Raw genomic sequence first — 26131 nt, forward strand, 5'->3', positions numbered from 1 at the left:
ATTATCATGCGGTTATTCCGAATTGCAGAAATACAAAATTATCCACACGTAATGGCATTACTGTCTTGTCAGCATTTTGTGGAAACTAAAATTTCAGTAAGCTAGTTATTGCCAATCGTGTCAACTGGGGGACCAACCATTGACACGCCCACAAAGAAATGCCTGCCTACTACTATTGTGGGACTTCAGAAGAAGCCTTCCTTAATACTTCACATCTGATGACACAACTCTGTAAGAATCGGACGAATGTCAAATCATGCCTCTTCCTATTCTCTTGCAGATGTAGCAGCTTTCTTCTTCGCAATCGTCAAATTTCCAGCGGCCCTCGGTAGTGAGCAAGGAAAGGCAGCTTCCACCGGGGCCTTCTCTGGCGATGCCTGGAAGGAGACGACAGAAGCTAAGCACTCGTCCGTTTTGTCGCCGACAAACATTCCCCGGGTTATAGGCAGACCTGTTTTCAGGTTTTCGTAAGTGGACATTGATCCGTCAATCCACTTGATGCCGTTAGTGGTATTGGTATTGGTATTGGCGCCCAACCACAGAGAGGGACTGGTCAGCGGAAAAGCGTACAGACCTTTGGACAACGATCAAGAGTTTGAACATCGTACAGATGCGTGTGTAGCAGCGTTGCTCCTTCTGGAGTCCATGCGGCATGAACTGTGTGAGCCTCTATCGTGTCCTCTGGGCAGTTTACCTTGTATGAAGTACTCTTCACTTGAGTGGGTGATGCTGAGCAGGTCGCCTCCGAGCCTGATGCAGTCGTCTCGCGCCTCCTGCCAGGTCTTGCGGAACCTGCGGTTGATCAGGTAGCAGAAGTCGTTGGACGGGTTGTTCAGCCACCAGCCGCACTTTTCGCTCCAGCCTGCAAGCAAGACCCGTGTCACTTGAGGGCAAAGTGGCGACCGACCGACCACGTGTCGGCTGCAGAGTGGGACGCCCACCTGGTTTCCATGTTGATGACGGCAGAAAAGGGAGACCCTCTTGAACCTTGGCTGCAAGAACACAAGGGGGATCAAATATGAGAGCAACGACAGGTTAAAGGGCAAAATGAGCTGTGGTGACTTGCGGACCTTTTTTGCAGATAGATGGCTGCTCTTGAGCGCATGACCACTCATCAAATTGTCCACAAGCTGACAGAGCAAAGCACTCATCGAATACTGTCGAATTTTTTCCCATCAACTGCGTGACGTTGTCCTGCGGACGACACGGCGGACGCCACTTGAGCGTGTTTTGTGTTGCGCTTGGTTGAATGAGTCCTTTGTTTTTCCATTCCGTGTTGTAGCATTTCAACTTTCTAACTTCGAGCGTTTGGGTGAAAACTTTGCATACTGGGACCAGTTTCGTCATGTCATCCTGTTTTATTCTCCGGAATTCCGTCAAATTCTGCACTATATCCTACAAGACGGATTCCTTTTTTGTTTTTTAAATCTCATACAGGTTTTCTTGGTCATGTTAATATCATTCTAAAGGGAAAATGGCAACTTTGTTCCGCAAATGTTCCAGAAGCATTTTTCTATTCTTGGTACATGACTACAATTCCAATCTTTTGGCTTCAGGTAGAGGCAAATTTTTTAGACTTCAGTAAATGTTTTTTACTTACCGTAGTGTGTTTGTCAATCCACTCATAGTTATTTTTTTTCTTCCTCAGTCCCACAAAAGGCCGATATCCTCCTGCGTCTCGGATGTGAGCTTGAGGAAAGCAGAATAAGCGCTTCAGCACAAAAAGAGCACCTACTTGGCAGTTGTCACTTGGCAGTTGGTCTTAGCGCTCACCTGCCAAGAAATTGCCTTCGTCCGCTGCGAGGACGCTGGCCAGGTGACCTTTGCGTCCTTTGCAAAACCTCTCGGCGGCCCACTGCACCATCTTCTTCCCCTCGAAATGATAGCAAGAATCGTCGAACAGGAATTCGCCAGGGTGGCAGGAGGAAGCTGAAGCCACAAACAAACTTGGATTCGAAAAGCACGGCGGGACGATGCAGGAGTAAAAACAAGCATGGCAGCCACTCACTCTCCAATCGATCGTAAACGAAGTCTTTTAAGGAACACGGCCAGCCCTCCTGGCAGTCTGCAGACAGACCGCACGATTAAAATGTTCCTTTCGACATCATAATGACAACTCCTGAGCAGGCTTACCGTTCAGTGGGCGCTTGCACATGAACGCCAACGAGGATCTGCACGAGCCGTGTCGCCACTTTCCTGGCTGACTCTCGTTCCACACGCCTTGGTTGACATACGCGCAAGACTCTACGTCGGAGCTGTCGGGAGAAGTCGTGAAAAGCATCTTACAAACAGGATGAATTGGAGGTTCTTTTCTTGCTCTGACAAAAGCCTTTTTTCCCCACTCGTCACACGTGCTCGTTCCCATTTTGGAAAGGGACCCCAAAATCTTGCCTGACAGTGAAAGGACGTAAAGACGTGACCTTTTTACCTTTCAACCTGACGCGAGTCCCAGTTAGAGTAGCTTGCCATCACGTTGACATTGGACCAAGTCAGCTTCTTTTGCTCCTCGTCATACCAACACCAAGCCTCATCGCATTTCTGCAGAGACCAATCCCGGTTGTCAGTCGCGTACCAGTAGAGAACTGCTTGCGCTTCCGTCTCACCAGATTGGAGAGTCCGATCCAGAAGGGGTCGTCGCCCATTTGCTTCTTCACAAAGGCTTCCTCGTTCGATGAGGAGAACGAGACCAGGTCGCCGCCCTCCCAGACGCAGTCGTGCCGAGCCCCCAGCCAACCGTTGGGAGTCGCAATCTTCTTGTAGCAACTGAAGCCCAAAGGGAGCCAGCCCTTGGTCCTATCACATAACTTCTGCTCGACTGAGGAAACATGTGGAGGATCGTAGTATATTTTTATTTGACGCATATCGCATATTCCACTTTTTCAAGCTCATCTCTGTTGAGTGTGGGCCTCAGGACGTGGGTACTTTTAGCCCTCAAGAAACGCTGACGTACAAGTACAGAGACTAGAATTGGGTCCGCTGGCTCCGATCCAAATTTGACCATCAAGCAGTCTTGTTTGTGACCATCTTGGGGGAAGAAATTATACCGACTGTTTGGGATCAGAGTTTAACAATGAGTGGTTTGGTTTGGTTTGGTTTGTAACCGTTTAGGGTAGAGACTCAATGTAAAAATCACGGAATCTGGAGGGCACGGTAGGAACTCTGCGCAGATGTTTTTTCCTGCCCTGAGCCAGCCACTTTCAACAGCGTGTTCCCGAAGAACAACTGACCCCCAAATACAATTTACCACAGGATTATCAACGCTTTGCCACAAATGTCGTGGTCGGGGAAAACAAGAAATTCAGACCAGCTGCAGTCTTAATTCCAGTTTTGCCGATTGCGTTAGCTCTATGACTGACAGTTGACACGCTGATAGATTTCATCGAGAGGACTTCAGAAGTCAGTGCAAATCGGCCAAGCGTCATATTACCTTTTCCTCTTCTCGTGCAGATGTAGTTGCTTTTTTTCTTGCAATTGTCAAATTTCCAGCTGCCGTCGATAGTGAGCAAGGAAGGGCAGCGTCCGCCAGTGGCATCACTGGGGTTACCTGGAAGGAGACGACAGACGCTAAGGACTCCTCCGTTTTGTCGCCGACAAACATTCCTCGGGTTATAGACCGACCTGTTTTCAGGTTTTTGTAAGTAAACGGGGATCTATCAGTCCACTTGCTGCCTTCAGTGATATTGGCATTGGCGTCCAACCATAGAGAGGGAATGGTCAGATGAAGGGTGTACAGACCTTTGGATCAAGGTTAAACAACGAACAAGAGTTTGAGCATTGACAGGTGCGTGTGTAGCAGCGTTGTTCCTTCTGGAGTCCTTGCGGCATGAACTGTGTGAGCCTCTATTGTGTCCTCCGGGCAGTTTACCTTCTATGAAGTTCTCTTCATATGAGTGAGAGATGCTGAGCAGGTCGCCTCCGCGGCCGACGCAGTCGTCTCGCGCCTCCTGCCAGGTCTTGCGGGACTGGCGGTTGATCAGGTAGCAGAAGTCGTCGGACGGGTTGTCCAGCCACCAGCCACACTTTTCGCTCCAGCCTGCAAGCAAGACTCGTGTCACTTGAATGGCGACAAGAGCGCGACCACGGATGTGACGCCCACCTGGCCTGAATATTGACGGCAGATGAGCAGTAAGAGCCTGTCGGACTTTGGCTGCAAGAGGGATCAAGTATGAGAGAGCGCATGAAAGGGCAAAGGGAGCCGTTGTGACTTTCAGACCTTTTTTGCAGATGGCTCCATACATTTTGGTGCAAGAGCAGTCATCAACTCTTCCTTCTGGCCTCAGAGCTGCACAGTTGTAAGAGTTTGTAGGTCCGTTTGGCACCCATGGGGTGCCAGCCTGCAAACATGACGGAGGTGACTTGACCGCATGATGGCTTTTTCTTTCCTTTTTTTGCTCTTGTCAATTACAATTCTAATTGCCATCAAACTGCAGCTTTGTCCTTGTTCCAGCAGATTTTCTGGAAAAAAATTATTTCTCTTCTCGCAACATGGCCACCATTCTGCTTAAAGTTAAGACTTTTTTCTTTTGTTCAAGAAAACTTTTTTTCTTGCTAAAATGACACTTTGTATCTCACTTTTATCTTTTCCATTTCAGGACAACATCTTCATTCTGGACAAATCTTTAGGTCACTCTAAACATTTCACTTACGGTAGATGTTCCGTCAGAATACTCAAACGTGCCGTTCTTCTTCTGGAGTCCCAACCATGTATGATGAGTTACGTTTCTCACGTGAGCTTAAGGAAAGCAGAACAAGCAAAAGTTGCAAAGATGTTGAGGAGCATTGGAGGATAATCGCAGGATTGTCAGTTGGTCTTAGCGCTCACAAGCCAAGAATTTGGCTTGGTCCTCTGAGTGGACGCTGGCCAGGTGACCATTCCATCCCTTGCAGAAGTTCTCGGCGGGCTGCCAAGTCATCATTTTCCCCTCAAAGTGATAGCAAGAGTCATCGTACAGGAAGTCGCCGGGGTCGCAGGAGGAAGCTGGAGCCACAAACAAATTTGCATTGGAAACGGATGACGGGACAAGCGTGGCTGCGACTCACTTTCCACTCGATTGTAACCCAAGTCTTTGGAGGAACACGACCGACTCTCCGGGCAGTCTGCAGAAAGACCACACAATTGAAATGTTCCTTTCGACATCGTAATATCCCAACTCGTGTGGGCTTACCATCCGGCGAGCGCTCGCACATGTACGGCAACGAGGATCCGCACGAGCCATGTCGCCACTTTCCTGGCTGACTGTACGCGCCTTGGTTGATGTACGCGCAGGACTCTACGTCGGAGCTGTCGGGAGAAGTTGTGAAAAGCATCTCAGTATTTTTTTCTTGCTTTCTGATCAAAAAATGACAAAAGCTTTTTTTTTTTTCCCCCTCGTCACATGTGCTCTTTCCGATTTTGGAAAGGGGCCCCAAAACCTTGCTTGACAGTAAAACGACATAAAGACGTGCCCTTCATACCTTCCAACCTGACGTGAGTCCCAGTTGGAGTAGTTTGTCGTCACGCTGACATCTGACCAAGTCAGCTTTTTATTCACCGTGTCATACGGACTCCAGAACTCGTATTTCTGCAGAGACCAATCCCGGTTGTCAATCGCGTACCAGTAGAGAATCAACTGCTTGCGCTTCAGTCTTACCAGATTGGAGAGTCCGATCCAGAAGGGGTCGTCACCCGTTTGCATCTTCACAAAGGCTTCCTCATCGGACGAGGCGACCGAGACCAGGTCGCCGCCCTCCCAGACGCACTCATGCCGAGCCCCCAGCCAACCGTTGGGGGTCGCCATCTTCTTGTAACAACTGGAGCCGAAAGGGAGCCAGCCTTCCTCACACACTGAGCCCGGATCAGCTGAGGACACATTTGTGACTTATATGACCTACTGGCATAACTGTCTTGCCAGTAGTATCGGGTTTTCTTTCAAAAGACAGAAAGTTGACCCAAGTTGTGGGTCAGTCCAATCGGTATTTCTTTAAAACGAAATGAGGTTATTTTTGTAACTGGCATTCATTCCAGTTTCTCCATTTGCACATATAATAATATTTTCCTGTGTTATTTTTTCAGATTTTCAAATGCAAATAACACACTAAAAAGATCTGTTAATCTCTTTCTAGAAGGGAAGGGGCGCATTTTTACAACAATTTGAAATAAGTCGTTTGTGGTGGCATTTTGCTTGCATCGCCGCTTAAGACAATGTGGCAGGCAGCTTCTGACGCTTTGATTCAAAAGTCACGCGCTTTCAATTTTGGCTCACCACTAGATGACACTAAATTGTACACTTAGCCCACAAACGATAAGAGCAAATACGCCCTCGTGTGGATGATTTCTGTACTGCTGGCTCTGAGAAACTGAGCCCCACATTTATTGATGTGGCTCCTTTGTTAGCGCCTCAGAATGAATAAAACGACCTAGAATCCGGGAATTAAAATTTGAGAAAACACAGCAATGAAATGGGAGAACGTTAAGTCAAGTTGTTCTTGTAAATATCCCTTTAGTTTCCCTCCAAGTATTTCTTCATTCGTTCACCTTCACAACAATTCACTTTGATGTGGCGGCAGTGGCTCAGGTAGTAGAGCTGGTCGATTAGAAACCAATAGGTTGACGGTTCGACCCTATGTAATTCTGATTTTAAAGTGAGAATTCTGACTTGAATGTCTGAATTCTGACTGTAAAGCGAGAATTCCCACTTTCTGACTTTAAAGTCAAAGAATTCTCACTTTAAAGTCAGAATCCTGTCACCCCCTTTTTTTTCTTCACCGAGGCCCTTATCCTCTTCCGTACCAAAAAGCTGACACCCTAGCCACACACCTTGCCTCCAGGTCGCCATTGTAAATGAGAAAGTGTTCTAAATTGACTTACCTGGTAAAACTTTGAATGGATACAAATAAAAAAATAAAAAAAGTAATACAATAAAAGCGGCACCCAATGAAAGAACGAGCCTCACGAGCACCTTCGGGTGCGTTCTCATCGTCTCGGAGTCCACTGGGGGCCAGACTCCCCGCGGACAGTGGCGGGCGGGTGCCTGCCACTTGACCTCGCACAGCTTTCAAACAGCAGGCGCGCACACACCGGGCTCGCGCACGCTGTACGTGTGCACGCCGCCGGCGTTTTGATGGGACGTGACGTCATTTGGCCCGTTTGACTACAACCGCTGAGCAACAAAAAAATTCACAACACTTTGATTTTATTCGGAAAGGCAAAACAAAGCAAGCACTGCGACAGAGTAAAGGGCAGGGTCACGTTTTGGGCACTAACAAACCTGCTAGTTGGGCCAGGATCGAAGCAAAGTGAGGTGACGTAATTTTTACTTTGTTTGTCGTAATGGATTTGCCGGTAACGTCATTTGCTCGTTAAACAAGAAATAAGATCAAAATCATCCAGCTGACCTTTAATTAGTCATTGGTCACTTCATTTTTATTCTATTATAATTTATTCATCATTCCTGACCTGTTCCATTTAAAACAATTCTTTTCACACATTTCTGTGAAAAATATCTATTGACACAACAGTGCCCTAGGGCAAAAAGATGATTTACGACAGCTTCAAAGTCCCAATATACGGAAGAGAATTAGGGCCAGTGAAGGGGGGGGTGACAGGATTCTCAGTTGTGACAGGATTCTGACTTTTTTTTTCAACTTTTTTTAAAGTCAGAATTCCTACTTTAAAGTCAGAATTCTGACTTTAAAGTGGGAATTCTGACGGTCAGGTTGTGATGCTTCATGATAGTGAAAAAAAACTTGGAGGAGTAAAAGAAAAACTTAGTGAGTACTTTGTGTTAAAGATGGAGTACGGATGGTTGGACACATGATCTAGTGCACAGGTGTCAAACTCAAGGGCCGGGGGCCAGATACGGCCCGCCACATCATTTCACGTGGCCCGCGAAGACAAATTGTGCATCAAATTCGTGTCATTACTAGAATTGCAAATTGTCTTCACTTTTAATATCTGTTTTTTTAATATTTGACCAGTTTTTACTCGTCTAATTTGAAAACGAGTTATTTGTTAGTTTGTTTTGTAGCTTTTACTGTATATGAGGTGCTCATACATTTATTTGGGTCGACAGTCATAATGGCCCTCCGAAAGAAGCTATGACTAATATGCGCCCCGTGAAAGAAATGAGTTTGACACCCCCGATCTAGTGTTTCTTAACGGTGAGCAAGACCAAATAGTTGAGGATTCTGGTGGTGGTGGCGTGAAATGTGGTTTAGAAGGTTCTGTTGGGTTAGTGGATGTTTCTGGTATTAAGAACCTAAATGGCGGAAAGTGAGCCAGGTGGATCAGCGGATCTCTGCGATATGCACGATCCTGGTGGAGTTTGGGGCCTCGAAGGTGAAGAAGAGCCAGGTGGGCTGGTGGAACCAGAAGATTCAGCGGTAGATGATAACGATACAACTGAGAATGATGAGGAGGAGGACGGAGAAGTTGATGAGATCAGAGATGGCGAAGACAGAAACTTCACTTGTTGACCAACAAACTGGAACCAATTCCAAAGCCAGGAGCTGTCGGAATCAAGTCAATCCCAGGAGTGCTTTTTCCAACTGCTTACAGATGTGATCTTCTCTATCAGAGTAATCCGATGTCATTTTGGGACATATATTTTGTTTGAGAGATATTTCAATTAGAGTAAGGATACTTTCATGGAGCACCATTCCAAACAAACTAGGAGGGAGAACCCAGTGCTTTTTTTTTTATAACATCACCATCACATTAGTTATTTTATATTTCACGCAAGTGAAGACGATTTAATTTAGAAGAGAAACATAAATTAGTATACAATGGTACCAGGACTTAGAACTTTTTATGATAATGTGACAAATTTTGGCTTGCAATGTGAAGCAAAAAAAATAAAATTAGACCAAGTGATGTCTCGGAACTCCAAAAGCTCAAGTAAAGGCAGTGCTGTATTTAAAAATCAACATTCTTGAAGAGTCTGCTGTGAATTGTGATAAATATGTTTTCATTTTCAAACAAATAACAAAAGACACTTTTGATTCAAGTTCATCAGGTTAATTTGTCCTGTTTGGTGTCCAATCACTTGTCCTTCTTGTACTTCCTCATGTGAGCTGCGATGGTATTGGAGATCTCCACGTTTCTTTTGTTTTGACCAAAATAGTCCACAAAGAGTCCGTCGGGTCCAACAAGGTACATGATGATGGTGTGGTCCACCTGACAAACAACAAACATGACATACCACCAGATATGGAAAAATGAGGATTTACAAACTCAACAATGCTGAATCGTCTTTCCATGATTGTTGGCGGTGACTCACAATGTAGTCGTTGTCTTCGTCTTTGGGTCCTTGACTGTAGTAAACTCGATAAGCTCTCGACACTTGCTCCACTTCAGCCGTCGTCCCCGTCAGGCCAATCAGCTTCGGCGAAAACTCTAGGAAAAACACAGATCACATGTCTGCTGTGACAGTTGCAGGAGTCGGGGTGGATGCTTTGTCTGCGTGAGCATCTAGCTGTGAGATGTGGCCTACAGCAGCTCCTTGTGAGTGTCATTTTCTATTTGTTTTCGACTGCGTCGTAAAAAAAATTGACCAAGTGATGTCTCCTAACTGGAAAAACTAATATTTCATTTTTTAACAGTGAGCATCATATTGCATCTTCTTAACTTCAGTTTAATTGTTTCTCAGTGGCGGGGAATATTTTTTTACACGACGCCGTACCTTTGACGTAAGCCCCCATGGCCTCCGGCGTGTCCCTGTCAGGGTCAATAGTGATGAGGATGGGTGTCAGCTTGGGCAGAGACTTTATTTTATCTGGATTAAAAAACAAAGAAAGCAAGTGGTTGCATCAGAACCGCCTGAAACTGAACGGTGGCCACAACAAAACCAGGGTCAGGGCGAGTTTTTCTGTCAAAGGTTATTTACTTATTTATATTTTGATTTTACCAATTTCATCCACCACCTCTATCATCTTCTCCAGCTCGTCGGGGCAGATGTCAGGACAGTGCGTGAAGCCGAAGTAGATTAGCACCCACTGGCCCAGGAAGTCGTTGCTGCTCACCGACTTTCCGTTGTGGTCCACCAGCGAAAATGGTCCGCCCAGCGCCGGGCGCCCCAACGACTTGTTGCGCTCTTTTTCCATTACTGTGAAACATCACGTTGTGTCAGCAAGGTCGTAAGTCAAAGTATGGGTAAATGTGTAGCTTACGTTCTTCTTTTTCGCTCTTTAAGTACTTCATTCCGCCAAGCAGAGCTCCACCCATGGCGAAGGTTACTGCTAAAGATTTCCATGTGACGGGCTTTACGGGAAACATTTGTACCATTAGTTCAACATTTACAGGCTACTATTTCAAACGTTTAAACAAATTTTTCCAATGAACCAATGAACTCACCCCAGACTTCTTGGATTTGTCCCGTGATGAAGGCTTTGGAGGAAGCGTGGAAAATCGCTTGGCGCTTTGGGGATGTTGACATCGTGTTGCTAGGCAGCGGTTGCAAAGCTTCACCTGTCAATCAAATGATGAATGCATGAGCATGATGGATTATCTGACATGGTCACCTATCAAACAAAATATTTGCAAATTAATAAATTATTCATTTGATTATTAAGTTATACATCTTGAGCTATTTCCGCAGTTCTCGACATTGTGCCGTCAGCATGAGCACAGTAAAAGATATTTATTTCCAGAAATGGCACTCTGACGGCGACAATCAGGAGCAGATCACGTACTTGGAGTTAGGGTTTTAAATTGACACTTTTCTGAACGGAGTTTGGTATTGAAATGTAAAATGACCTACTCGGCAGCAAACGCTTGACGGCAGCGATGACAACGTGCGCATCGCTGCGATGTCTCTCCATACGAGGCGGTGGATAAATGTGACGCTTTGGACGACACTCACGTCACCGCCAAACTGCCTGCAGCCCAGACGGCGAACCAAAACACTTAACGACATATTCAATTGAATCTCCAAGTTTACAAAATTTGACTTCAGATAAGCCGGAACTCGACCTTTAACGTAGTTGCTCTCAGATCAGCTCATATGTGAGACACAGGTCAGAATGGACGCGATGGCGGATCTCAGATCAGCGTGTTTAAAGCGGAACTAGCGGAAGACGTGTCTTCTTCGTCACAGTGATACGTTTAAGAATCTTCAACGCCCTCTAGCGGACATAAAATTAAACAGGTGGCAAATTTGTTAACATTGAGTACAACACCCTTGAAATGTTTTATGTAAAAAAAGACAAAATTAGATTTACTTAAATGTTTATACAATATTTATTTTGATAGCAAATCTCTGCAAAAATAGCTTCCCTTTTAAATTGAATAATGCTTGTACTGAGAACAACCAAACTGGACAATTACAGTAACAAACTATTTGTATCTTATTGATTCTCACAAATAGTTTTAATAAAATTAAACAAGATGAAATTACAGATGATCAAAACAACATACATTGATTCATCAAACTGTTATTACGCCATAGTTTTCTCACAAATAGTTTTAATAAAATTAAATAACATGAAATTACACATCATCAAAACAACATTCATTGAGTCATCAAAGTGTTATTGTTCCATAGTTTTCAGTCATATTGCAAATGAAATGTCCTTTTGTTGTTATTAAAGTGCAGTTTTGCAGTGCGCCGGCCAGTTAGCACGCAGCTCTTCGTGGATGTGGAAGTAAAACCAGCACGCAAATGGAAAAAGAGTGACAAGGACGGCGGCCGACACTCTGAGCTTACCCACTGCCGACCTGGAGGACCACAAAACGTGGATGTAAGTCAATCAAACTTCTTTATATTGTAATAAAAATGCATTGTGTTGATGTCAACTGCACCTTCCGGAGTGACGACACAGCATTAGCCACAAAACTGTCAATACCACACCACCAAATTCTCTTTAAAAAAAATAAAAGGATGTGAGTGTTATTTATACGCTCACTTGAAAAACGTAGTTCTGGGGGGGGTCCATTGCATCCACTTGACCTACCTGGCCTCCTCTTCCTGGAAGACGCCTGTCGTGTTCTGGCCGTTAAGTTTCCATCCGATGATCAGGAGCATCCCGGTGCACAGCATCATATGCAAGTCAGCCACACGTCTCCAAGCTAAAATCTCTGCAAAAACAGCACAGATCATGTTGAACGAGTTGTGATGTAATAAGAGCGGACATTTAGTCGTATTTTGCCATTCATAACTTTGCCTACAGAAAATGCTGACTGTGGCTAATTCTAGTAAGTCCTGTGTACAGTACTCAACTCTACCTCTTCTTACGCACTGTGTATTCCTGCAAGAACAAATAATATAATTTACATTTGTAGGTTCCTAATGCAGTTCATTTCATTTAGTTGACGAGGCAGAAATGCCACATCCAAGATGGTGGCAACATTGACGTATCCACGAACGAGCCAATCACGATAGGCTGCGTACCCGTCACGTGGGGTTTGAGCCCAATGAGCGCACAGAGGATGGAAGGAACGCCGTAACCGAACTGCAACGGAAGAATTACACAAAGTACAATTACTACTCACTGGAGTCAACTTTAAGGTGTCGTTTGCAACATGTTTTATTTTGTGCGTTTATTATTTACCATCCACAAGGCGGCATCCGGGTCGTTGATCTGCCCAACACAGTCCAAAGTTTAGAGTGGTGGTGGTGTCTAAACGTGAGTAACTTGGTTGTGCGAGAGTTTAAAAGCTCACCTGTACGAACGTCGCTAAGCCAAAGAATAAAGACATCATCCCATTGCACGCTCGCCAGATAACAAGCATCCAAGTAGTCGCCGTGTACGCGTTGACTTGGAGCGCCATCCTCGTCTCGCGCCGCCCGCACGAGACGTCGACGCGCCCTTTTTCGAGCGTCCCCGCCGAATCCCCGGTTGGGATCTGACTGTAATTTGCCTTTTCACTGCCGTCCATTTTCGTTTGGTTAATTTATCGCTAGCACCTCGTTTGCACTATTTGGATTTAAAGATAAAGCAACAAAATAAAGTTATTTTCTCACAATCACGGCAACGGCGTCGTCATGGATTAATTCATCAAGTTTGAACGGAGAGACTTGTGATGGTTGAATTATTACATCTACAAAATAAAGACGTGAAAGCAAATTATTATAATTGATAACTAATTAACCTCCCGTGCTCAAGTGATGTTTGCTAGAAAGAAAGCGAGGCCTTGGTCTAAAGTGCAAAGTTTATTTTTAGCTTCACTTCCGGGTTTCTTTTGGCTAGCGTGTATGTGATTGGCTGCTTTCGCGGGGGCGTTGACATGGCAAGTGTCAATCAACTAAAGTCCGCGTAAACAAACTCTTAAAAGACATGCGTGTTTTTAGCCTCGCTTCCGGAATTGTTTGGTTAAATGGCGTGTGTGGGCGTAGAGTTGTCATAAATATAAACTACTCACAAAAGTAAACTGATCATAAAACGTGCAGTACACAAATATAAATAAAATGAATATCAATACTTGTTATTGGTTTAAAAGGAAAGCAAAAAACAGTCACTTAAAAAAAAAACATTTTGTAGACCTAATACCGAGTTTGTGAGTGCGCGAGGGCGCGCACATGTCACTGACAATTAAACAAAATAAGGAGAAATCAAAATATGTAAAAGAGGTCAAATTAAAAAAAAATACACCAGTGTAAACAAAAAGTATCAATGAATAAATAGTAATTGGGCATTTCAGTCAGAAATCAAATGTATGTGGGGGGGGGGGGGGGGGGGGAGAAGGGGCGCGACAGAGATGTCAGTGTCACTTGGTCAGCTGATCGCTGTTTGTTGGCTGCTGCTAGCTCTTCGCTTAGCTTAGTTTAGCTTAGCTTCGCTGATGTTGTGATCGCCACCCTCCTTCACAGGTAGCCAGCTTCCCCGCAAGCTGTTTTCCAGCCACAATCGCTCAACTTTTACCGGCCTCCGCACCCGCCGATAGTCTACCGGGGCCCGCATGGTGCTGCGCAGCGGACGTTATTGATCGTGGGCCGAGCAGGAGAAGCGTCTGATCAGCGTGTCGTAGGCAGCACACCCGCTCGACAGCCAAGCCAGACAGCCGCCGGCGCCGCCGATGGAATTTAAACACACAACAATGGCGAGTCTCGGTCCCAACAAGACCTCCGTGGCCAGCAGTAACAACGGCGGCACGGTGAACGCCGCCTCAGCTGCCCACCAGCAGTCTTTGCAGCACATTAGCAGCGTGAGCAGCCTGCAGGGTGAGTAAGCGAGCGAGCACGGATGGACGGATGGATGAATCCCAGCGAAGGTGAACTCGAGCTCGAGTGTTAGCCGCGGGGACCTCCGATCGGCTACTCTCTCGAGGGCACGAAGCAAGGAGCGGCCGCGGGATCAAATATCACCGACAACTATTTACAATATATCGAATTACTTGCCTATGGACGGAACGAATCAGCACTACCAAATTCCGTTCCAGAACTGCGCAATGCAAAAACAACTCCCCTGCCAAATCTTTTCTGAACGTCTGTTTGAATTCCTCTTTATATTTTAGCCCCCCTCGACGTAAGGGTCCTCAATCGGCGTTGAGTCCGCAACATCCTTGACATTCGTGACTTGAATTTAAATCCAATAATGTCTCTGCTAGTTTCGGGGTTCATTCCAATTGTGTTCCGTCTGCTTTCCAATTCGTTGAGCTAGGACAAGCAAACTCAGTTCCTAAAATGCACAATTTCAAAACAATTCCCTTTGCGAAATTATCTCTTATCATCCATTAAAATTATATTTATATATATCCCCCCAGCATAAAGCTGCTGTTGAGTCATCTCTGATGAAAGTGCAACAACACCCTTGACATTCACGACTCAGGTTGTGTCTAAACTTGGCTTCATTCTTCAGCCACTTGAACACAATCGGCGCCGCTTGAGGACTTGCCATGGGTAACAAGTCCATTTTGTGCAGCCGCGGTGGTCGTTCGCACCTCGTCAACCTATCCGATAGCCCTTCTTGATTCTGTCAGGTTTGCATTGCAACGAAGGGCTTCATTGTTTCCTGCATCTTGTTTGTGTGGGATGTATAGCAAATGAATCAGACCTCAATGTGTCACTTTGGATTCGAAGCTCTGTTGAACACTTTTTTCTTTTGCACAGTGTGAAATGAAAGACTTGATGCAAAATGTTCCTTTTCAGATGCCAACACCTGCTGGAGGTGTCAGAGTGAAACAGGTAAGACTCACACTTCAGAGAATCGACTGCACGTTTGTTTCTAAAAATAGATGAACCCGATTTCACGATTACCACAACTGCTCAGTTTTTCTTAGCTCTTTGCACGTTGAGCTTGAGTGCCGAAGAAAGGTAATGCTACTTGTGATCCTAATAGGTTTCTTAAAAAATAACGACACTTACAGGATCCTCGTCCCTCTTTCCACTTAAAACAATCTTTGGGTCCTTCGCCACCTATTTTTGTGCTGTAATCCTCCTTTTTGCCAAAGAGGGCGCTATCAAGTGATTTTGGGTGGCAATGATTTATCGCACAAAGTGACGATTCCATGTTTTCTCTTCCTTCTCTGACTTTTCTCTCCACGCTGCTAACTAACGCTCGCTAACATGGAACCACGGTGAGGCTGCCCGAGAAAAGCCCGTGTTGCTGTCACGTTTTACATATTTATCATTTTCCATACGTGTTTGGCCACTTCAGCCACACGCCTCCGTGTCGGCCATGTTGGATATTGCACGTGCATGTCGCTCCAAACAGGAAATTGTTGAACAGGAAGTAAACGTTGTGTTCTCGCCTCCAGGCTTTCAGATAAACCTGTCTGGAGCCCCCCCAAGTAAGACCAACCTCACTGTGTGTGCGCTCACAACTTCTAATACTTGGGTGGATGCGTGTGTGATCTGCTGCTCGCTGCTAATCTACGCTGAAAGCAGGCTGGTTTGTGCCACCGGACCCGTCTATTTCTATAGGACTTGAATTGCGTCACAAACGTTAACTTCCTGTCCATATTGTTGTTGTCCAAAGCCCAAAAAAGTCAAAGCAGTTGACACTGATTGAAATGCAGTCTGTTGGTTTTCTGTCATTGTGGGATGTTGGAAACTGAACACGGCTTGACTTGCTGGATCCTGGTGCTCATTTACTCTCGCATGTGCTCACGTGGGCCGAAATGATAACGTGTTCTCACTAACTCGCCGTTTGCGTGGCATGCGGGCATCTCCTCACTCATCTTTCTTTTTTTTGTTTCGTGTCCTTTGCTCGTGTCGTTCGAGGTCTATCCTGACGCTGGCTGACTTTGCCCCTGGTGGTCGTTGTATTTGTTGTCAGGCAAACGTAAAGCCCTCAAGCTGAACTTCGCCAACCCGCCCATCAAACCCACCACCAGATTCGCGCTGAACACAGGCGGACAACCCTTCCAGAACCCGCACATGTGAGCCACCTCCACCGCCGCCACCATTTTGTCCCATTCCAACAATCAACACGGTTATTTTCGCTACCTTAGCGAAAGGCTGCGAACGCACAGCATCGAGTCATCGGGCAAGCTGAAGCTGTCGCCCGAGCAGCTTTGGGACTTCACGGCCGAGGACCTGAAGGACCTGGGCGAGATCGGTCGCGGGGCCTACGGCTCCGTCAATAAGATGGTGCACAAGCCCAGCAACCAGATCATGGCGGTCAAGGTGGGCGCACCCGCCATCCCCAAACCCCTCCCTCCGATAAGTTATTCTGCCGAGCCAGCGCTTTGCTCTCTCCCCTCATTTTCAGAGGATCCGCTCAACGGTGGACGAAAAGGAGCAGAAGCAGCTCCTCATGGACTTGGACGTGGTGATGCGCAGCAGCGACTGTCCCTACATCGTGCAGTTCTACGGCGCTCTTTTCAGAGAGGTCGGTATCATAGCGCCTCCATGGTGGGGGTCGAGCGTGCTTCAAACACTCAAAGGAACATCTCATGAGATGGAGAATGTCAAACGTCAATGTGTGTGTGTGTTGCAGGGCGACTGCTGGATCTGCATGGAACTCATGGCTACCTCTTTAGACAAGTTCTACAAGTTTGTGTATTGCTCACTAGATGACGTCATTCCTGAGGAAATCTTGGGGAAAATCACTTTAGCCGTGAGTCGTCATCATCTTCTTTCCCTACCTCTCGAGTCTTCTCACCTGACTTTTGTTATCATCTTCCTACTTGCAGACTGTGAAAGCACTTAACCACCTAAAAGAAAACTTGAAAATAATCCACAGAGGTAAAACGGCTAATGATTACGACGGTATACTTTGGATTATTTTTCGGGCCCGAGCATTGCAAAGGCCCTCTTGAGCTGGAGGTCTGAATATTTGCTTCTTGTTCTTCAGACATCAAGCCGTCAAACATTCTTCTGGACAGAAACGGAAACATCAAACTGTGCGACTTTGGCATCAGTGGCCAGCTGGTGGACTCCATCGCCAAAACGCGCGACGCCGGATGCCGACCGTACATGGCCGTAAGTCTCACGCGTGCAAGCCGTCTTGAGTACGTCGACTTCAGCCAACATTGTGATGATGTCATTGTTTCGTTATTTTCTCTCGTGGGTGGGCGGGGGGCTTCACGCTGACATCAGCAACCAACACCCCCAGACACACTCTGCCCCCCAGCAGTTTTCCATTCTAAATTTGGCAATCAAGACCACCACACACACACACACACACACACACACAGTCATGTGAGGGTACCATCAAGTGACAATTTGATGCGCCGTGTCACTCGAGTGTGTGGAATGAGCCGTGTTTTCATTGAAATGACAACAACACCCGGGCGTGCGCTAACTTGCTAAACTGCTAACGTGCCTATTATGACTCAAACGCACACCTGGAAACACATCTGGTCTTCACTGTCTGGTTCCCGGGAATCGTATAAACTCAGTCTTGAAATCTTATTTCTGGCTTCACGCCTTAATCCTTGTTTGAAACTCAAACCTAAGCCAAACTTCAAACCTTAACCTTTGGTGAAAACTGGCTCCTTGTTTGAAGCCCTAGCCCAAGTTTTAAACCCTCAGCCGAGGTTTTCAACGATGTTGTGTTTCCGTTTTGTGCTTGTGTAATGTTTTTTTGGTTGTGTTTATTTTCTAGCCGGAGCGAATCGACCCGTGCGCATCGCGGCAAGGTTACGACGTGCGCTCGGACGTTTGGAGTTTGGGAATCACGTTGGTGAGCTTCCGCTCTTGATATGTATCTGGAAAAATTCCTTCTTACTAAGTGCGTGCCTGTGGTGGCCTTGCAGTACGAGCTGGCGACGGGGCGCTTCCCGTACCCCAAATGGAACAGTGTGTTCGATCAGCTGACCCAGGTGGTCCGAGGAGACCCGCCGCAGCTCAGCAACTCTGACGAGCGACGTTTCTCGCCCAAATTCATCTCCTTTGTCAACGTGTGGTGAGATGCCAATACTGTTGTGTGACGCTTGCTGCACAGATGAAAAAGTCTGCCACCAAGTGGACAGGATGCTAAAGTGCACCTTTTTAAATAGTTCCGCAGTGATAATAATGGTAATCATAACCTCCTGTTTTTAAGCCTTACCAAGGACGAGTCCAAAAGGCCAAAGTACAAAGAGCTGCTGGTGAGTCGACGTTTGTCATCAACAAGTCACGATATGTTGGCGCCGCATTCTTAACGTCTTATTTTTGCGCCTTCTTCCAGAAAGATCCATTCATTCAGATGTACGAGGAGCGTCAGGTGGACGTGGCCACTTACGTGTGCAGACTTCTGGATCAGATGCCGGCTTCTCCTAGCTCGCCTTCCTATATGGACTGATTGCCCTTTCCCAAATGAATACACACTCACACGTTGGTTCATCTAAATGCAACAATAAAGACTTCAAGCCAGATGCAAAACAAAGCAAAGCTGCGAGCAAAAAAAAAAAAAAGCACGTTCATCTCCTTCACATCACACTCACAATTAAACACACACACACAGCCGTCATGATGAAAATGTGTCTCAGCGATGCAACATTATAACTAGATCCAGATGAATGCTAATTATTATTATTGTTATTATTATTGAGGAGAAATAGAAAGTGTTGCCTCCTGCTGGAAACATGCTGAGTGCATGTGTGTGTGTGAATTGAAAGCATCAAGTGTTTGGTCTCCTTGTCATATCAGAAAGGAGTAAAGAGTCCGAAGTGAGAGGCTGAAGTTGTTTATGACATGCTGAGACGTAAATAAAGACCAGAAGAATATTCTGTATGATATGTGTGCGTGTTCTGCCTTGACTTTCTTCATATTTGTGACTTGATTGAAATTGACAGAGTAAAAATAAGCAGGATAAATTCACCCTTACAAATATAGATATGATTTATTTCATCAAGTACATCAACAATACAATTTTTACAGCTTCATTTCACCTTATGTTCGAGTGGTCGTGTTTCATTTTTAGCAGGCTTGAGTCAAACCAAGCTTCCGATTGGTCCAGAGAGCAGAGAAAGCCTCGGCAGCCATTGGCTCAGTTCCGAATGACATCATCAACATATGCCGGAAGTAGTGTCTCACGTGTGTGTCAACTCGCAAACAACAAGCTCTCCTTGCTCCCTTCTTCGCCCACCCGGCAATTTTATTTTATGTCATTTTGCCCCAAATGGCGGCTAGAGAATGTTTGACCAAGAAGGATGTTTGACATGAGGATGGTTTTTGATTGACGCGTTTTTCAATATTATGAACATTCTGAGTGTCATCACATTGCGCGTGTCCGCCGCCGCTCGTCCACTGCTCCTCACCCCGTGTCGCTGTCCTTTTTTGCGACCTGCCAGGCAAGCGCATCATTCCATGGCTGACAACACCAACAACAAGATGGAGAATATGAGGCCCGCCAAGCAGCAGGCGAAGCCTCTCCGGAGGCTGAAGGGCAAAGAGAGTCGCAGCAAACGCGGCGACGTGCACGGCCCCGCCACCGTGTACGTGCAGGTGGTCGGCGCCGGAAGTCGGGACAACGCCGCGTCACTTTACGTCTTCTCCGAGTTCAACAGGTGCGTGCATCCGCTGTTACAACCACACGCTATGGCGTCATCGTTCATGTCCTTTCTCTTCTGCAGGTACTTGTTCAACTGTGGAGAAGGGACGCAGAGACTCATGCACGAGCACAAGTAAGACACACCATTGCTGCATTCATAATTATGATGATTATTCATGATTATGATTCGTTGTTTGGCGACCAGTCCTTTATTTGTGTGTATATGTGTCTAAATATTGACTGGCACTCGTGTTTCCAGGCTGCGAGCATCCCGCCTGGACAACATCTTCTTGACCCGGATGAGCTGGGAGAACGTGGGCGGTCTTTCGGGAATGATCCTCACCTTGAAGGACACCGGAGTCCCCGACTGCGTCCTCTCGGGACCCCCTCAGCTGGTGAGACCCTCAAACAAATATTGGGACACAAACAGGAAGTTGGAAAAAGTGGATACTGAAAACAGACTGATCTTTGAGAGGAAAATAGGAATGCCTGCATGTATGTGCATTTGTGGGTCGTGCGTTTCTGGAGTACTGCATGCTGAGTGACCTTGTCTGTGTTTACAGGAGAGCTACGTGAAAGCCATCAAGACTTTCTCCGGGCCGCTGGACAGCATAAAACTTTGTACGTCTTCTGCGTCCTGCTCTCATCGCAACTTATTTTCTCCTTTCATTTTTGCTTTAAATTCTGCGTCGTTTTCTCCCATCAGCTGTTCGTCCGTACACGGACCAAACATACACGGACGACACCATGACCGTTGTGCAAGTTCCCATCTTCGGTGAGTTGTAAGTCTTTGGTGATCCGGGAACATTTTCATTCTTCTCATTTGTCACCCTCTTTGTCCGTAGCCTCACCAGGGAATAGCCGACTCTCTCCAGGAATTAGCCGCTCCCCAAGTCCCACCTCCCTCGGGAGAGACGGCGATCACCTCGATGACGTCAAAGACCAATCAGGTAATTTGTGACTTGTATCAGACATAATTCAGGTGACTTCTTGTTGAAGTGTGGCACCTTTTGACAGTCTTAAAAAATATGAAAAAAAAAATTTTTTTCGTAGGAGACAAAAGCCAGGTTCCAAGAGACGCGTCACTGGTGGTCGCATTCATATGCAAAGTGAGCAACGTTTTGTGTGCGCACGTGCTCGTGTGCACGTGTGTGCGTTTAAAGTGAAATGCCGTTTTATGTTGTCAGCTTCATCCCAAGAAAGGAAACTTCTTGGTGCTCAAGGCCAAAGAACTTGGACTTCCTGTGTGAGTAACTTGATGACCTCTTCCACGGAAGCTTCTTCTGTAGTTTGTTATTTTTGGTCATTCGTTTGATTCTGATTCAAATTTCATGATTTCTACTGTTGTTGTTGGTCATGTAGTGGCACAGCGGCGATTGGCCCACTCATCGCCGCTCTGAAGAGCGGCAAAAGCATCACGTATGATGGCAAAGAGGTGCGTGTTTCTCACCTGGTGTTTCTCTTTTGATGAACCTTTGATTGAACTCAGTCCACTTTCCAATTGTTTTCTTCATCAGATCCGACCGGAGCAGGTGTGCACGCCCACCGATCCGGGGCCGGTGTTTGTCATCGTGGAGTGTCCGTCCGAGGAGTTTGTCGGGCCTCTCTGCGATAGTCAGCCCATTTCAAGGTCAGGCCAAGGTCACACACACACACACACACACACACACACACACACGCAGATGCACTGAAGGTCCTTTCATTTCATGAACTTTCCCCCTGCCCACAGGTATCACAACGGGGGGGCAGAGGACGCCCCCGCCCTGGTGGTGCACATTACTCCCGAGGCACTGCTGAAAACGGATCAGTACCGAGCCTGGATGGAAAGGTTACTTTTCTCGTTCCTCGTCTTTTTTTTAGCTTTATGGTAAAAATCCCCATCCAGCAATCAATGGAGTAGGCAAACCAATGAATCGTCTTCGTTGCAGGTTCCCGTCCAGCACCGAGCATCTGATCCTCAACGAGCACGCTGGCTCCGCCCACAATGTCCGCAGTCACAAGATCCAAGCGCAGCTCAACATGATCCACCCCGACGTCTTCCCGCACCTCACCGCCTACACGCCAAAAGTAACTTCCTTTATGTCAGCGAGGTTCCTGCAATTTGTGCTGAAACGTTTTATTTTGTCGTCTTGCCGGCAGGAGCCCCGCTCATCTTTCAAGGCGTCCGCCGTGCGAGCCGAATGTCTGCTCAAGTTCCAGTTGCGACCGGTCATCGAGTGGCAAAGGTCAGTCAGTGCATCCTTCGGCTCAGACAATCTGTCTAATTTGAAGATTGGTACTGAAAGTGCACGGCAATGTGGCAATGTTCCTTTTTGCTGGGTTCTGTGTGAAAGCTAACGGCTAAAATAAATGCTAAGCGTTTTTTGGTGGCGTGCCTGTGTGAAAGTGGCTTTGCTTGTGTCTTTGATTTAGAGACGCCATCCCTCCTTGCATCCACGAGGAGTTTGTCAAAGAGGCTTTTGACGTGCCCAACTTTTTGCAAGAAGTGAACAAATGTCAGCAGCTACGCTCAAACGGCTCCGCAGCACCTCCTGGTAAGTCCAAATCTGCGTGTATTGTAAATGTGCAGCATAATAAACAGCGAGACCAAGAATTTATGTTTTAATGTGGGAGGGGTCAAACTATTTCAAAGATGTTTTTTCAGGTGGCTTCTCCACATCACTGATGACAATTGTGTGTATTGATGTAGGACAAGCCGAATATCCTGAGTTTGTTTTCCTGGGAACTGGATCGGCTCTGCCCATGAAAATCCGCAACGTCAGCAGCACTTTAATCAACATCAGGTTGGTGGGAGGGAAGACGCCAACTAAAAAAGTGACGCTAATAATGATCGTTGCTATCAACAAAATGCGATTGAAAATGCGTCGCTTCGATTTAATGAGTCGCGTTTGCTGCTTAGCTCGGGCCGTTCGCTGCTGTTGGACTGCGGCGAGGGGACCTTCGGCCAGCTGTGCCGACACTACGGCGACGGCGTGGACGAGGTTCTGTCCGACATCTCTGCCGTGTTTGTGTCGCACATGCACGCCGACCATCACACGGTGAGGCTGCTCCATCATGCGAAAATAAAATTGTTGTTTACATAAAATGTTATATGTCTCGTTGACAGGGTCTGGTCAAGCTGCTGTACCAAAGACGACGTGCCCTGGTACGGCCGTAAAAGTATATTGAATATTTTGCCTCTCTTTTTTTGTGACCATATGACAAATTTATGGAAGGAATATTTGCATTGACCATGTATGTATGTTGCCGGTGATGTGATGGCGCCCCCCGTTGGCGTCTCAGGCAACTTTAGGCAAGGCCTGGCGTCCCGTGTTGCTGTTGGCCCCCTGGGACATGATGAGTTGGCTGCGGCAGTATCACGATGGCTGCGAGGAGATCCTCCATCACGTCAAGTACGACGTCAGTTCGTCATTTACGCACGTTATGCAAAGCCCCCTTATGTCATCTCACCTGAACTCGCTTTCAGCTTCATCCCAAACGACGTCCTGCGTCACAAAGCAGAAGCTCCCAAGCCGAGGACGCGAGCGTTGATTGGCGCGTTACTCGAGAAAAACGACTTGGAAAAGGTGCAGACACCATCAACACTCCACAAATCCAAAGGTGATATTTTTTATTTATGTATTTGATTGCGTCCGTCAGTTTGAGACGTGCACAGTTCGTCACTGTAAGAACGCGTACGGCTGCAGCCTGACGCACCGGTCGGGCTGGAAGGTGGTCTTCTCCGGCGACACCATGCCCTGCGACGCCCTGGTGCACATTGGTGAGTCAACATCCGCAAGAAGATCTCAGATTAACCCCACCACCCCCGACTGATTGATTTCTATTCCAGGGAAGAACGCCACCCTGCTGATCCATGAGGCCACGCTGGAGGACGGCTTAGAGGAGGAAGCGGTGGACAAACGACATAGGTCAGGACACAAAAAAGTTTGATCCGTTTCTTTTGGGTCTCGTGATGTCACTTATGATGTCATGGTCCTATGTCATATTTTCTTTTTTTTTTTTCCCCACTCGGGCAGCACGACATCACAGGCGATCGACGTGGGCATGAGGATGCGGGCGGACTTCATCATGCTGAATCACTTCAGCCAGCGCTACGCCAAGATCCCGCTCTTTAGCGATGATTTCACCGAGCGAGTGGGCATCTCCTTCGACCACATGCGGGTGAGGCGGGTGCGCCTTGAGATGCCACTTTGGATTGTTTTGTGACCGCACTTTTCAATGGAGTCCTTCTTGTGTGTGTCAGGTGCGTCTGGGAGACTTGAAGATCCTACCCTCGCTGATCCCGGCACTCAAGACGCTCTTTGCCGAAGAACTGGAGGAAATGGAAGAGAGACGAGAGCGACGGGAGCTCAAGCAGAAGAGGTCGACGCTCGCAGAGGGCGACGCCGGCCAGGAGAACGACACCTCTGGAGTCCTCCACGCCAAGAGACTGAAGAGCAGCTGATGACTTTGAGTTCCAGCAGAACCTTGCTGTTGGCCACACAAAGGAGTCGAGTCCTGCCGCCAATCGCAAACGCCACAAGTCACTGATGCCCCTCAAAAAAAGGCCAATAAATTCCAGAAGATTGCAGCAAAGCACTGCTTTTGTCTAAATGCTGAACTGCAGATATGCTGGATCCACTTTATTTCATCCAAACTGGAAGCCTTGATTTATTTCCTTTTTTAATGCAGTGCTTTCATTTTATTTAACCCTTGTGTTAGTTTTTTAGTTTCCTAATCATTTATTTCACTTATCAACCATGAATTGTAAGTAAACCGATAATGAAGGACAAATGCACTGAAAGCTTAAAAGTCATGAATTGCTTGAAAACAATCATTGCATAAAGGAAATTATTTGGACACATCACTGGCCTCTTTGTTTGTTATCTTGACTACAATAACATTTTAGTTGCATCCCCACAATTCAATACTGGATGAAATTACTGCAATTTTTTTTGTTTTCATTATTATTTAAATCAGTAATTACTGCAAATTTTAACGGGAGCGTTAACGAAGTAGAAATTACTCAGGCACGTGCGAGACACCTAATTGGGGGTCCTCGCTCACCTAATGGCTCGTTTCTTTAACGCTAAACACGTCCATGCAGTGTTTTGGGTTTGTTTTAGGTAAGTCATTTTGACTCAGTGATTTTGTAAAAGTAACAACAAGAAGTATAAAAATTATATTTGTTATAGTTTAAGAAGTATAAGTCGTAAAATGTTAGCATTATAGGAACCGAATGCCATTATACCCTGCCATATTTCTAGCAAGTTTAATTATTCGTCAAATTGTTTTCGTTTTTCTTTAAAAATGGGACTAAAACGTAGAAATGTTATTCTTTATTCTACTTTATAACTTTATATAGTTTTATTAACCTAATTATTCGATGAGACGCAATAACTATACCCCGACACACCCTTATAGTTTGCCTGGTGCGCCTCTTTTGCTGTCCACATGAGGGCGTCCAAGCACCCATTTAACGCTCGTCCTGCAGCTACTGAAGCCCAAAAGGGAAGAAGGAACATCTTGCAAGTAGTAAGTACGAGATTGTTTGTTATTTGCACACTGTATCATTTACATACTGCTTTACATGGTCAAAATTTAGAGTTAAATGCTTATTGTAAGTCAGTATTGTTTTGGAAGATGCTCAGGTAAGTCTCATGTACTTTGGGGAGTACAGAAGGAGAAGCAGCTACTTTGTTCAGAATTATCCATTCCCAAAATACTTACTTATGAAATTGGTATTTTGTTCAATGTTTTATTTCAAATCTGACTGAATAATAATCTAATAATAATCTGACTGAATAAAGTCCTTTAATTTATATGGTTTTATATGTTTCCGTTTTTTAGGCTTGAATAATATTCCGTAATCCGCTTTATCATTTAGAATGTTTTCTAAATGACCGACCCTCTGTCTGCTCTTGAAAAGTTGTTTGTTTATTTAATCAATCCTACACATTTTAATTATTGAAGGGAACAATCAGCATTTAATGATTACTAATCAATATAATTGGTAGAACAAAAGGGCCCTAAACTCAAATTTTAATCCATGGAGGCCCTGCACAAACAGAAAAAATAAATCGTAAAATATCTCCTTTGATGTATTTGGTTGATTGGTTTCTGTATTTGGCATCTCGTTTGTTCCTTGTATTTTTTTCGGGCCATCGCATGCGACCTCTCCACAAGCACACTGCTAATGCAAATGCGACGTTTCCGAGATGAGCTGTTTTCCGAGGCGTGACGCCGTCACGTACTCGCGCTCCGAGACTCTTCAAGAGTTCTGCAAAGGTCGTCCGAATGATAAGCGGCTTTCAATAGG

General features: G+C 46.0%; 5 protein-coding genes across 9 annotated transcripts; 2 read left to right on the forward strand and 3 right to left on the reverse strand.

Moving 5' to 3' along the window:
- Positions 1-146: 146 nt before the first annotated feature.
- Positions 147-5382, reverse strand: LOC119126197 (C-type mannose receptor 2-like). The gene is made up of 19 exons (XM_037257330.1): positions 5041-5382; positions 4823-4978; positions 4647-4732; positions 4214-4334; positions 4097-4147; positions 3866-4033; positions 3619-3735; positions 3428-3544; positions 2604-2815; positions 2429-2538; positions 2134-2255; positions 2009-2065; positions 1774-1929; positions 1601-1689; positions 1071-1194; positions 942-992; positions 695-862; positions 452-574; positions 147-377 (listed from the first exon to the last, which is right to left on the reverse strand). Exons 1-19 carry the CDS (start codon positions 5135-5137, stop codon positions 250-252), a joined length of 2253 nt encoding a protein of 750 aa, XP_037113225.1. The 5' UTR covers positions 5138-5382; the 3' UTR covers positions 147-249.
- Positions 5383-8699: 3317 nt separating this feature from the next.
- On the reverse strand, positions 8700-11017 carry LOC119126007 (protein SCO1 homolog, mitochondrial). The gene is made up of 7 exons (XM_037256995.1): positions 10737-11017; positions 10331-10444; positions 10147-10237; positions 9885-10082; positions 9660-9752; positions 9258-9373; positions 8700-9154 (listed from the first exon to the last, which is right to left on the reverse strand). Exons 1-7 carry the CDS (start codon positions 10890-10892, stop codon positions 9020-9022), a joined length of 903 nt encoding a protein of 300 aa, XP_037112890.1. The 5' UTR covers positions 10893-11017; the 3' UTR covers positions 8700-9019.
- A 281-nt stretch (positions 11018-11298) lies between these two features.
- tmem220 (transmembrane protein 220) lies at positions 11299-13577 on the reverse strand. Of its 2 annotated transcripts, XM_037256327.1 has the most exons (6): positions 12638-13577; positions 12526-12555; positions 12366-12426; positions 11929-12052; positions 11777-11836; positions 11299-11692 (listed from the first exon to the last, which is right to left on the reverse strand). In XM_037256327.1, the coding sequence occupies exons 1-6, from the start codon at positions 12851-12853 to the stop codon at positions 11560-11562; spliced, it is 624 nt and encodes a 207-aa protein (XP_037112222.1). In that variant the 5' UTR covers positions 12854-13577; the 3' UTR covers positions 11299-11559. The 2 variants fall into 2 exon arrangements, with proteins under 2 accessions (XP_037112222.1, XP_037112223.1); XM_037256328.1 differs by lacking the exon at positions 11777-11836.
- Positions 13578-13689: 112 nt separating this feature from the next.
- On the forward strand, positions 13690-19073 carry map2k4a (mitogen-activated protein kinase kinase 4a). Of its 3 annotated transcripts, XM_037256324.1 has the most exons (13): positions 13690-14135; positions 15063-15098; positions 15671-15703; positions 16192-16294; positions 16367-16541; positions 16627-16746; positions 16855-16974; positions 17051-17102; positions 17212-17339; positions 17965-18042; positions 18116-18264; positions 18403-18448; positions 18529-19073. In XM_037256324.1, the coding sequence occupies exons 1-13, from the start codon at positions 13991-13993 to the stop codon at positions 18640-18642; spliced, it is 1299 nt and encodes a 432-aa protein (XP_037112219.1). In that variant the 5' UTR covers positions 13690-13990; the 3' UTR covers positions 18643-19073. The 3 variants fall into 3 exon arrangements, with proteins under 3 accessions (XP_037112219.1, XP_037112220.1, XP_037112221.1); XM_037256325.1 differs by lacking the exon at positions 15671-15703; XM_037256326.1 differs by lacking the exon at positions 15671-15703 and having other exon boundaries at positions 16204-16294.
- A 281-nt stretch (positions 19074-19354) lies between these two features.
- elac2 (elaC ribonuclease Z 2) lies at positions 19355-24679 on the forward strand. Of its 2 annotated transcripts, none has more exons than XM_037256321.1 (23): positions 19355-19849; positions 19916-19966; positions 20093-20228; positions 20397-20454; positions 20540-20608; positions 20679-20783; positions 20887-20942; positions 21021-21079; positions 21196-21268; positions 21351-21463; positions 21563-21661; positions 21762-21900; positions 21973-22058; positions 22246-22367; positions 22478-22616; positions 22733-22871; positions 22940-22978; positions 23116-23225; positions 23300-23399; positions 23473-23593; positions 23663-23741; positions 23850-23994; positions 24077-24679. In XM_037256321.1, exons 1-23 carry the CDS (start codon positions 19539-19541, stop codon positions 24275-24277), a joined length of 2550 nt encoding a protein of 849 aa, XP_037112216.1. In that variant the 5' UTR covers positions 19355-19538; the 3' UTR covers positions 24278-24679. The 2 variants fall into 2 exon arrangements, with proteins under 2 accessions (XP_037112216.1, XP_037112218.1); XM_037256323.1 differs by having other exon boundaries at positions 22523-22616.
- The last annotated feature ends 1452 nt before the right edge of the window (positions 24680-26131 follow it).

The sequence above is a fragment of the Syngnathus acus genome, chromosome 8 (assembly GCF_901709675.1).
Source record: "Syngnathus acus chromosome 8, fSynAcu1.2, whole genome shotgun sequence".
Lineage (NCBI taxonomy): Eukaryota > Metazoa > Chordata > Actinopteri > Syngnathiformes > Syngnathidae > Syngnathus > Syngnathus acus.